General features: G+C 44.9%; 1 protein-coding gene across 1 annotated transcript in view; it reads left to right on the forward strand.

Annotated features, from left to right (window-relative positions):
- LOC126188807 (zwei Ig domain protein zig-8-like) overlaps positions 1-12,662 on the forward strand; it is a 475,470-nt gene extending 462,808 nt beyond the window's left edge. Inside the window, exon 6 of the mRNA XM_049930420.1 lies at positions 12,550-12,662. Coding sequence (XP_049786377.1) covers positions 12,550-12,662 — 113 coding nt within the window. The remainder of the gene's footprint in view (positions 1-12,549) is intronic.
- The last annotated feature ends 656 nt before the right edge of the window (positions 12,663-13,318 follow it).

A 13,318-nucleotide genomic window follows, 5' to 3' on the forward strand; every position in this document is an offset into this window, starting at 1 on the left:
CCGACAACATATAAATCAAGTTATATTAAAAAGGCATTCAGTTGCATACAAGCACAAACCATAAGAACATCGCTGCACCCGTATAAGGAATGAATTACCGCCATGGTTCAGTATCACGAAGGAACCAAAGCTGACTCTTTAAGTAATACATAAAAAGTGATAGGACATCCTCAATCACACGAGAAACTGTCTCGTGCCCATATGCCATCAAGATATGTCGAAAAATATTCCACCTCAATTCCACCTCAAACGTTGAGTCCAGTCTTCTGTCCTGTAAAATCTTTACTAATGTTATATGTAAACTGAAGGTGGAGCGGTGAATAAAGGGAAGGGAAAGGGATAATTGAGGTCAGTTGCATAGGGACATCACGTGGAATCAGCGGCGACGAGTGAAAATGTGTACCGTACCGGTATTCGCACCCAGGATCTCGTGCTTAATAGGCACGGGCGGTAACCACTGTGCAATCTGGGAAATAGCGGTATTGGAACTGTGGAGACCATCTTGGTACTTCTCACTTCTCATCCACATCCCCATCGAGTGCCAGCTATCCGCAGTCCATTTTTTCCACATTCGCTCTCTGAGATTTCCACTGGTGTTTGGACGTGCTTGTGCGTCTGCACTGAAGAAGGTGGACCCATTGTCCAGCTAGGCCAATAAAATTATATGACGCATGGTGTCAGTTCCTGCGGACATGTCTCAAAAAAGAGACACCACGCGTTCATACAACTTTACTAATGTGATTTGGTTCAAGACGGAACATGCTATAAAACTCCAAAAGACTGCAGTTACCTATAAATGCATGTGGAAGAGGTGTGTGCGACATTCAGTGTAACATTCTGTGCTGAGTTAGCCTGACTGCGAACATCTAGGAGACGTGATTTTCACAAGCTCACTTTATCGGTTACGTAATAACACAAATGCTCGTTGCCTCTCCTCACATATTAAATGCCACTCATTACTCCAAAACTGCCGCACTACGTCAGTTACGTCCAACATCTTTCCTGCACTGTTACGTAACAGTAAATATTTCTCCAGGTCCTTCTCCATTACAGTCCTATGAATGTGAAAGAAACTACTCTGCAATCTTCGTCTTATCCAAAACCACTCCGCACTGATTAAATCTTTTTGTGTAATATCTAGATAGCACGCCTCTCGGCATATCACAGCTGTTTTCCCTCTTTCGCAGCGTAAAATATCCATATTTTTCTCACCTATTATCTTTAGTTTTCTTCCGTTCATCTCATTTGCTAATATTACTCAGTTATTTCTCACATTTTCTATAACCAGTTGAGTTCTTCTCTACACTGAATTCTGTGCTGACGCACATTTTTGTTCGACGTCATTACTCATGAACAAAGTTAATAAGCATGACTTATTTAAATTTCGTATGTTCATTCCCATATTGTTGTTCCCGTTGTTCTCATAACAAGGATATCCTACAACAATGTATACTCTAAAACTAAATGCCCCTTCAATAAGCTCGGGTAGAAATAATTTTTTTCGCAGTAACAATTCAGAAGACAGTGGAAAGTTTAGTAACGCTTCGGTTTGTTGCAAGATTGGAAATATATATACCGTTACCGTTCGAGAAACGGAGGTGTGTGCTGAAGTGTTACAGGAAAACAGAGACTGAAATTTGTGGTAAGTTCCTGTTGGACCAAACTGCTGAGGAAATCGGTCCCTTGGCTTACACACTGCTTAATATAACTTCAACTAAGTTACGCTAAGGACAGCACACGCATCCAAGCCCGACGGAGGACTCGAACCTCCGACGAGGGGAGCCGCGCGAACCGTGACAACGCGCCCTGGACCATTCGGCTACACCGCGCGGGTAAACAGAGAGTTAGAGTGAGCTTGAACGAAGTTAAACAGTTGAATTTGCAAACCCACAACCATCGAGAGTAACAATTAGAAGGATCAGGGACAAGTTAGAAGTCGATGGAAAGATTAAATATGTGAAGAATGTACATAGGCGGAGAAAGAGACGTTGTATAGTCAGCAGTATGTGCTATAGCAGTCAAGCGTACTTATATTCAATCCACGAAAAGGTACAGAGCTCGGACAAAAACATGGAGACACCGCGAGAAAAGCGTTCTTTAACACAACTGGAGATGCTAGCAAAGCCTGCAGGTTGCGCTGTTTTATTTAGCACGAACGGTGCCTGCGCAACGTCGTCAATAGGCAGCAAGTGTCGGGCGTGGTCAGAACAATGCTGTGTGTAATTAGTGTAATTGTGAGTGCATTATTCTGTAGGTAAGTGAATTCGAACGTGAGCTAGTTGTTGGAGCTCGTATGGTTGATGCTTCAACACTCAGGGTAGACGAAGTACTTAGTGCCTCAAGAGGCACCGATCGAACATATATACCGTGTACAGGGAAAGCAATAAAACATCTTCCGCAAATTCACAACGCGGACGAAAATGTGTGTTGAGTGACCGAGACATACGTCTTTGAAAGAGGATTACGACGAAAAATAAGAGGACGACTGAGGCGAAAGACACTGCAGAATTGCATGCCGGACTCGAGAACCATCACATCACCAACACAAAACGTAGCGAGCTCTATAAGCAAGGTTTTGCACGTCGAGGTGGAGATCGAGAATCACTCATAAGTGATGCAGAAGCTCTTGTCAGGAAAACGTGGTACCGAAGCCACAAAACCCAGATTATGTAGCAATGGAGGAACTTATTTTGATCAGATCGGTCTGTTTTCAACTTCCTATCGCGGTTACATCCCAAGTACGGCAATGTTTCGCCGATGATATGGGCAGACACATCGTGGTATTCCGTGTGGCCCCTAGTTACTTTGTAAGGTTCCATTACTGCCAAGGATTACTTCTCAATTTTGGTTGATCAGGCCCATGCCACGGTACGAAGTGTGTTCCCAATGATTAAGCTGTCTTCCGAGACGACAGGGCCGCTATTCACGCAGCTCGCATAATCCAGTACTGCTTTTATGAGCACGAGGATGAACTGTCGCATTTCAGAATTATTGAGCCGTTGTGGTCTACTTCGGAGAGAAAGGTGGCTGATCGCTATCTACCTCCATCATCTTTACCATCACTCCAGGACGACTGGGAGCTATTTCGAGTGCCATTTGGTAATGTGTTGTGTTTTTGATGTATGCTTTTTTTATCCACTGCCTGTAAGTGAAGCAGTACTTTGGCCAGACTGTGATCAGCTAAGAGAGAGATCTCATGATTTTGAGCACTCACAGAGGAATGCCTTACATTTCGACACTTTTCCGTGCTTTAAACTAGAATGGATTCCGATAGCCAAATGGAATTTCGTGAGTGGTATCAACGTGTATGTAGAAGATGAATGCTTCCAAGTTTTAACTCTTTGTTCGGACCAGTTAATCGACGCAATTGTGTGTACTGGGCTGGTAATCCGTGGTATGGTTTAGTATGTCGTCTAGAAAGTCTCACCACTTCACTTCCAACTTCTGCATTGCACAGTGGCTTCGAGATAGATACGACGAAGAAGAAGTATCACACCACAAACACTGGATGAACCAAGACTGCAAACTGAGCAAGTTTCCGGTGTTATTCCATTAGAATAAAAAAAAATGTTCAAATGTGTGTGAAATCCTATGGGACTTTGATAAGGTCATCATTCCCTAAGCTTACACACTGCTTAACCTAAATTATCCTAAGGGCAAATACACACACCCACGCCCGAGGGAGGACTCGAACTTCCGCCGGAACCAGCCTCACAGGCCATGACTGTAGCGCGTCAGACCGCTCGGTTAATCCCGCGCGGCCCATTAGAATCAACAGAATTGATATGTCGCTCAGATCAAATTCGCTCAGAAGATTCTGGCATGGTGCGCTACTGATTCTTGGGATATCTTGAGTGATCTTTAATGGAGTGGTTTCCCGTTGCCTTCTCCATCCTATGCCGTTGACTGTGAAGTTCTTCCGCCTTTAGGAGCAATTTTCTCACTCCAAGGACAAGAGAGTGCCCTGCCTCTATCCGCTCATCCGCTCTCTTTGAGACCGTTGGCACTTGATAGGGGGCGTTTCCTTATCCCGGGAAACACTCGGTCGTCAGAGCCTCGTTAGCAATAACAGGGTGTACCGTGCAGCAATCCTTAGCTGCAACTCGGGTAGGTGAGGTTGACATTTGTACAGGAGAGGCTGTTAGAGTCGCTTCACTGTACCTTACACCCCGTAGACCTCGAAAAGGCATTTGACAATGTTGTATGGCCAGAAATGTTTAGAATTCTGAAGAAGGCTGGTCTGAAATATAATGATAGAAGGATAATCTTTAAAATATACCAAAATGAAACAGCCTTAGTTAAGAAGGAAAACAAAGAAGAAACAGCAAGAATAAGGAAAGGAGTGAGACAGGGATGCCCACTATCTCCAGTAATTTTCAACGCATATATCCAAGAAGCAATAGACAAAATAAGAGAGAATATTGAAGTAGGAATAAAACTTAACGGAATGAAAATAGATATGTTGCGATATGCAGATGATATCGCCATAATTACAGAAAGGAAAGAAGATTTAGAAGCCGCACTCAATGAAATGGAAAACACCTTAAAAGAACAGTATGGAATGAAAATAAATAAGAAAAAGACTAAAGTGATGGTGAGTGGCGCCCTGAACTACAATGAACCCATACGAATAACAATAAAGGGAGAGAAACTAGGGCAGGTTACAGAATTTAACTACTTAGGTAGCAAAATAACAGCAGATGGAAGGAGCAAAAGTGACATTAAAAACAGAATACAACTTGCCAAAATAGCATTCAATGGAAAAAGAAACTTACTGACGAGTAGAAATGTTAGTTTAGACGTAAGAAAGAGAGTCATGAAAACCTATGTGTGGAGTACAGCCCTTTACGGATGTGAAACTTGGACTTGTGGAAAAGAAGAAAAGAGAAGATTAGAGGCATTCGAAATGTGGTGCTACCGGAGAATGGAAAAAATCAGCTGGCGAGACAAGGCTACAAACGAAGATGTCCTCAGAAGAGTGAAAGAAAACAGATCTCTTTGGCGAAATATACAGAAAAGAAGAATAACCTTCATAGGTCACATTTTACGGCATAACAATTTCATTAAGAGAATATTAGAAGGAATCATTGAAGGAAGAACTCGCCGAGGACGACCTAGATTAAGCTACATTCAACAAGTAATAAATGACACCGGGTGCCAGACCTATGCAGATATGAAGAAGAAAGTTGACAAAAGAACGGAATGGCGTGCTGCTGCCAACCAACCTGTGGGTTGATAACCGAAGAAGGAAGAAGATCAAATTCGCTGCTGAAGACGAATTGCAATGGAACATGGGCAGTTTGGACGTATACGACCTACAGCTACATCTGAATGGACACGACCCCAAAACCTATGATTTCTATTTTATGTTATTAACCATGAATCTCTCCACTAAAAGACACTACTAAGACACTCCAACCGTCAAGTCAACTGAAGGAAATCCCTGAAATCTGGCACAGCTTTTGAGAGCTTTCAACTACAAAGCGCAAACGGCTGTAAGTGAAAAGAATATGAAGCGTTGGAAATTCCCGTTATGGACTTCTAGGACATGTAGACGGGATTCAGTAAATAAAACTTTGAATTGGAACTCATGTCAGGAAACGTACTTTATCCACACTTACAGCCATTTGAAAACATGGGGATAATTCAAAAATGGCTCTTTGCACTATGGGACTTAACATCTAAGGGCATCAGACCCTAGAACTTCGAACTACTTTACACTAACTAACCTAGAGACAGCACACACATCCATGCCCGAGGCAGGACTCGAACCTGCGACCGTAGCGGTTGTGTGGCTGAAGCGCCTATAACCGTTCGGCCATAACGGACGGCTGTAGATAATTCGACGACTTTTAAAAGTAATTTATTAGATGTGACCCAGTGCATCACTTTTTCTACAGTTACGCTCATTAATAACCAAAGAGAGAAACAAGGAAACTTGCTGAGTTTTCACAAACACTGTTGTTTACAGTGCAGCCTCTTCCAGGTCGGGTGTGCCGCGTATAGCTGGGGCACCAGAGTCGTGCCTACTGACAGTTAAGTTAAACTTTCTCGAAGCCGTTGTGTGATTGTGGCGAAAAGGGTATGCGATGGAGTCGGACGTTGTGGATAACGATCTTGATAAAGGCGACGGGCAGCTCTTTCATCACCCTGAGATTCGCCATACAGAAGGGTCATGTCGGTGTATTCTGCAGACCTTGCTCCAACCCTCACAGGCACTTGAACGAAGCTCGATCTGGGTCAGAGAGGTAGGACAGACGTCAAATAACAACAGACAATCCGACGTAAGCAAAACCCCTACCTCCGCTCATAGCTACTCTGTACTAACAAACGTACAAAACTTGTTTTCAAACTGCTATAGGCCACAGGAGGTACTTTTCAAGACATGGGCTCCTATTTTAACTATTGTCTACTCCGTCCCCTCTACAGGTCTTAGAATTCCGAAACAGGAATTTCCAAATAATCTGTAGACCTATGAATAGGCGTTGCAATACAGATGTTTACACAGTCGCATTGTAGACACATGAAACAGCTGCGTCCAGTGTACAGAAACAGTCCATCACCTTTATACCACTGTTTCGTACTTTCAGAGGTGGTAGCAGGAATACAAGGCGTGGAAGTATGAAAGTGGAGTTTCCGTATAGATGGTGCTAGCCGACGGTATAGGGTCCATGAGGCCAAGTCTGCAGCGCCATCTGCTTCGTGTAACGGTTAACGACGAGTGTCAACTCACGGTAACTCAAAGTTCCATACATCGGTATTCGTTTCAAACCCGTAAATGACTCGAGTATCGTGCCTACGAACTACGATTTGCGGACAGCATTGGTTTTCTCTTATCATTTGAAGAAAACTGCTGCAAAATCGCATCGAATGTTTATCGAAGCTTTCGGCGAACGTGCTCAAAAAATTCAAAAGTGGTTGATTTGACACGAGAAACAACGAGCGCGAGAATCCACCGAAAAAGTTCGAAGACAACGAATTGCAGGCCTTATTGGATGAAGGAATTAACGTAACTCAACAGGAACTCTCGGAACAAATGAATGGGACGCATAAAGCCCTTTCTCATAGGTTGAAAGCTATGGGAAAGGTGGAGAAAGTGGGAAATCTGGTTCCGCATGAGCTGAATGAAAGATATCAAGTAAATAAAAATACCACTTGAGAAGCGCTGCTCGCCGGATACAAAAGAAAGTCGTTTCTCCATAGAAAACTGAAAGGTGATGAAAAATGGATATATTTTGAGAATCCTAAGCGTCATAAGCCATTTGTGAATCCAGGCAAACGATCGACATCCACAGACCAAATCGCTTTGCAAAGAAGACAATGCTTCACTGGTCTACAGATTGTTCGAAAATTCCTGTTAAGAACTTCTAAGACCTGAAGAGGGGACGGAGTAGAAGGGTGTCATCTATTATGAGGCGCTAAAACCTGTTGAAACCGTTAGCACTTATAGTCAGCAACAGCTAATGATCGATTTTAATCGAGCATTACGTAGATAACGACTGGAATAAGGAAAAAAAAGCAGTATTAAGTCGTATTGCTCCATGATAGCGCCCCATCACACTGCAAAACGAGTCATTGAAACGATCGAACCGCTGAGTAGAGATGTACCACGGCATGCGGCCTATTCTCCAGACTTGGATCCGTCCGATTATCGTCTACTTGCATTTCTGGGATACTCTCTCGCTGAACAACGCTTAAATTAGTATGAAAATTTACGAAAACGGCTCACGTACTAGTTTTCTCCAAAAGAAGAACTGTTTTTTTGGCGTGGCATCCACAGCCTGCAGGAGACATGGTAGAAATGTATAAATAGCAATGTAGATTATTTTGAATAAAATATTGTTTATCAGTTTCAAACAACAAACGTGTAGTTATTGCAACCAAATTCCAGTTTCATACGTGGTAGGGATTCCTAGACTAAACTTAGGCTCCACTTAGCAACTAATAAATACACGAAACCCTCAGTAGCCAAATTTACCTTTATTCTAATTTTAATTAACGTGGAAGCCATTAAAACACCAAACATATAGGCAAAATGCACGCATATAACAGCTACTTACAAAAGAAATAGATTCAATAAAAAAATTTTCCGCAAGAGGAGAATACCACGTCCCAATTCGGACCTCGCTGACACATTTTACTGACATTAAATATAACAAGATAAATAATCGTACATGTGACGAGAATAAATGAATAACACTATCGATCTTTACAGATGAGAATACGACTATATCCACGAAGGTTCGCGTCCTGGCAAGGGCGATACTTAACTTCAACATATAAGGTGATTACAGTAGACCCTAATTCCACTCCCCAAACGTAGTAACGATATAAGCAAGACAAATGTACTGAAGGAGGGTAGCCTGATGTGCCGTAGTACAAAGGGCCACTATTAACCCCGTCAGGACGCGACCTCCGTGAACACGTCAAGTTTCAGCTACCTGCAACATACACAGAGTCATTTGTAGCTTCTTAAAAACAATTAACCTGAGAAGGCACAACGCGTAACACACTAATAAAATACACTCCTGGAAATAGAAAAAAGAACACATTGACACCGGTGTGTCAGACCCACCATACTTGCTCCGGACACTGCGAGAGGGCTGTACAAGCAATGATCACACGCACGGCACAACGGACACACCAGGAACCGCGGTGTTGGCCGTCGAATGGCGCTAGCTGCGCAGCATTTGTGCACCGCCGCCGTCAGTGTCAGCCAGTTTGCCGTGGCATACGGAGCTCCATCGCAGTCTTTAACACTGGTAGCATGCCGCGACAGCGTGGACGTGAACCGTATGTGCAGTTGACGGACTTTGAGCGAGGGCGTATAGTGGGCATGCGGGAGGCCTGGTGGACGTACCGCCGAATTGCTCAACACGTGGGGCGTGACGTCTCCACAGTACATCGATGTTGTCGCCAGTGGTCGGCGGAAGGTGCACGTGCCCCTCGACCTGGGACCGGACCGCAGCGACGCACGGATGCACGCCAAGACCGTAGGATCCTACGCAGTGCCGTAGGGGACCGCACCGCCACTTCCCAGCAAATTAGGGACACTGTTGCTCCTGGGGTATCGGCGAGGACCATTCGCAACCGTCTCCATGAAGCTGGGCTACGGTCCCGCACGCCGTTAGGCCGTCTTCCGCTCACGCCCCAACATCGTGCAGCCGCCTCCAGTGGTGTCGCGACAGGCGTGAATGGAGGGACGAATGGAGACGTGTCGTCTTCAGCGATGAGAGTCGCTTCTGCCTTGGTGCCAATGATGGTCGTATGCGTGTTTGGCGCCGTGCAGGTGAGCGCCACAATCAGGACTGCATACGACCGAGGCACACAGGGCCAACACCCGGCATCATGGTGTGGGGAGCGATCTCCTACACTGGCCGTACACCACTGGTGATCGTCGAGGGGACACTGAATAGTGCACGGTACATCCAAACCGTCATCGAACCCATCGTTCTACCATTCCTAGACCGGCAAGGGAACTTGCTGTTCCAACAGGACAATGCACGTCCGCATGTATGCCGTGCCACCCAACGTGCTCTAGAAGGTGTAAGTCAACTACCCTGGCCAACAAGATCTCCGGATCTGTCCCCCATTGAGCATGTTTGGGACTGGATGAAGCGTCGTCTCACGCGGTCTGCACGTCCATCACGAACGCTGGTCCAACTGAGGCGCCACGTGGAAATGGCATGGCAAGCCGTCCCACAGGACTACATCCAGCATCTCTACGATCGTCTCCACGGGAGAATAGCAGCCTGCATTGCTGCGAAAGGTGGATATACACTGTATTAGTGCGGACATTGTGCATGCTCTGTTGCCTGTGTCTATGTGCCTGTGGTTCTGTCAGTGTGATCATGTGATGTATCTGACCCCAGGAATGTGTCAATAAAGTTTCCCCTTCCTGGGAAAATCAATTCACGGTGTTCTTATTTCAATTTCCAGGAGTGTATAAACGACTACTTCACAGAACTAGCTCCTCTTTAGACAAATCAAACAGCAGAATATTAATAACAAGTAAAATACTTCTAACCTATAACAAACTAAGTTACCACGCAATAGAACATCGTCTCGAGCTCACAGAATACTCAGTTTGACTGGCCTGTTTATAGGTCTTCCAACTCAACAGTGTCAAATTAAGCAAATCCGCGAATACAAAACTAGAAATATGACAGGAATAATGATTGAAGCCACTGACAATGCTAGGCTGCCACACAGAGGAGACAATAGTAATTTACAGCGGCACACAACCGACCTTACATCTCTAGTGTAGTATAACCAGAATAAACAATTATGTGTGTAATAATTACTTACAGTACCATGACAACCTCCGAATAACACTTATTACCCAAGGTAGGTGCTAATATAGAAAGGCACCTTTAGTAACACGGAGTTAGAGTGTTTTCCGTTATTGGAAGGGTTTCAACTTTCCATCCCTTTCCACATAGCTCTCTGTTTACACATTTCTATAGCTTCTGCAACTAAAGAAGAGCATATAAATGCACGTATAACTGACACAGATTTCAGCAGAATAAAACGGTACTCAAGTATCTCGCAAATGGCTTCATTTGCATTACACGTGCGATATCTTCGCCATTCAGTAATTCCGAAATATATTCAACAACGCGTGAGAGCAAGACGTCGCCGTGGTATCAGCTATGTACTCCACATAATTTCCTGCACAGACACAAGGCAGACGAAGCTTTTCCACATGCAACAGCGGCGAGCATCACACATTTCCTCCGTCACGCCATAGATACATCTCAATTTTAGTGGCCCGTAAACAGTTCCTATACATGTCCTCGCAGCAGAAAAAGCCGCAAAACACAATAGTGCACCACCGCGATACCAAACCAGAGGTCCCATCAAGTCACTGCCGGGAGCTCTCGCTGACCCTGGCCATAGCGTACGGGCCTCGTACCACAGGCCTCACGGTAAACGTCAACAAGCCACCTCCGACCCTGCGAATATCCACTATACTCTCTTTTCTCTCCCGTTAACCACCCGACCACCATCCTGAATCGCGGAAGGCAAAGATGGAACCCTATAATCTATGGCAGCGATGCCATTTTAAGTGCGAGAACACTGGCGCCAGCCGCGCCAAGACTCAGTACTTCTACGCAAGGTACACAATATTACTCTACAAACACACTTGTTGTTGTTGTTATGGTCTTCAGTCCTGAGACTGGTTTGATGCAGCTGTCCATGCCACTTTATCCTGTGCGATCTTCTTCATCTCCCAGTACCTACAGCAGCCAACATCCTTCTGAATCTGCTTAGTGTATTCATTCATCTCTTGCTTTCCCTCTACGATTTTTACCCTCCACGCTGCCCTCCAATACTAAATTGGTGATCCCTCGATGTCTCAGTACATGTCCTACCAAACGATCCCTTCTTCTAGTCAAGTTGTGCCACAAGCTCCTCTTCTCCCCAATTCTATTCAATTCCTACTCATTAGTTATGTGATCTACTCATCTAATCTTCAGCATTTTTCTGTAGCACCACATCTCGAAAGCTTCTATTCTCTTCTTGTCCAAACTATTTATTGTCGATGTTTCACTTCCATACATGGCTACACTCCATACAAATACTTTCTGAAATGACTTCCTGACACTTAAATCTATACTCGATGTTAACAAATTTCTCTTCTTCAGAAACGCTTTCCTTGCCATTGCCAGTATAAATTTTATATCCTCTCTACTTCGACCATCATCAGTTATTTTGCTCCCCAAATAGCAAAACCCTTTTACTACTTTAAGTGTCTCATTTCGTAATGTAATATCCTCAGCATCACCCGACGTAATTCGACTACATTCCATTATCCTCGTTTTGCTTTTGTTCATGTTCATCTTATACCCTACTTTCAAGACAGACCGAGCGAGGTGGCGCAGTGGTTAGCACACTGGACTCGCATTCGGGAGGACGACGGTTCAATCCCGTCTCCAGCCATCCTGATTTAGGTTTCCCGTGAATTCCCTAAATCGTTTCAGGTAAATGCCGGGATGGTTCCTTTGAAAGGGCACAACCGATTTCCTTCCCCAGCCTTCCCTAACCCGAGCTTGTGCTCCGTCTCTAATGACCTCGTTGTCGATGGGACGTTAAAAAAACACTAACCTAACCTCATTTCAAGACACTGTCCATTCCGTTCAACTGCTCTCCCTAGGCCTCTGCTGTCTCTGACAGAAATACAATGCCATAGGCGAACCTCAAAGTTTTTATTTCTTAACATCATGGATAGGCTACAACCCTGTCTCACTCCCTTCCGATCCACTGCTTCCCTTTCATACCCCTCGACTCCTATAACTGCCATCTGCTTTGTGTACAAATTGTAAATAGCCTTTCGCTCCCTGTACTTTATCTCTGCACCTTCAAAATTTGAAAGAGAGTACTCCAATCAACATTGTCAAAATCTTACAAAAACACTTAACTTTCTAGTTGTCAGTTCTAATAGAAAATTTCCAAAATGAATACATGCAAAGTGCTTGGTTTGTTAGCCAGTGGACAGATAAGTTAACAGGTGATGGAAGCTGATATGGGTGGTGCTTCTGGTTGCAGGTGAACACCCGGCAGCCATGCAGCACGGCGGCCAGCGGGGGCTCCACTCGGGTCCGGCCGCGTCGACGCTGGCGGCGGGCGGCGCCCTCCTGCTGCTGCTGGCCTGCAGCTGAGTGGTCCACCCAGAGGAACACCTGCTGCGCGTCACCGCGGGCGCTGCCGCCGCCTGGGGCGCCGCCGGGCTCGCCCCGGCAACGCCGCTGTGGCCACTCGCCACTGGCGCTGTCTGGCCAACCTCTTTCTGTACGTTCTACTCAGTGGGAGACGTTCTAGTGTGTGGTGAGGCTGCAGGGTCACCTGTGGTGTGTGGGATAGATTTGGCCTAGGTGACAGTGCCATTCAGGCGACTCGTCTCTGTAAATACACGTATCTTTGGGAACCTTTTTGCTATGAACGGTAACCATACCGTGGACCGGAGTAGTTGCTTGATCGGCATTGCATCGTTGTAACACTTACAGTGACCGAACAGCGTATTACTGATGGGCAACTTACGCCAGTGTAGGTATTTACCTGCTAATCGGTGAGTGAATGTCAGAGAGTCGAGTGAAGTTATCCGTAAGGGACTGTCGTGCACTTCGTTTTGAGTGAACCGATTCATCGTGTTTCAGCGTACCTTTTTGGTGTCATCACAAGGACGACTATAATTTCAAATCATTGTGAATGTTGGACTGTTGCGTTTTTCAAATTATTCGTGGATGTAATATATCTCTATTGTGGAATAGTTTTAATACAATACCTGACAACTAATTTAATGTTATTCTCCTTTAAA

This window comes from Schistocerca cancellata, chromosome 5 (genome assembly GCF_023864275.1).
Source record: "Schistocerca cancellata isolate TAMUIC-IGC-003103 chromosome 5, iqSchCanc2.1, whole genome shotgun sequence".
Classification (NCBI taxonomy): domain Eukaryota; kingdom Metazoa; phylum Arthropoda; class Insecta; order Orthoptera; family Acrididae; genus Schistocerca; species Schistocerca cancellata.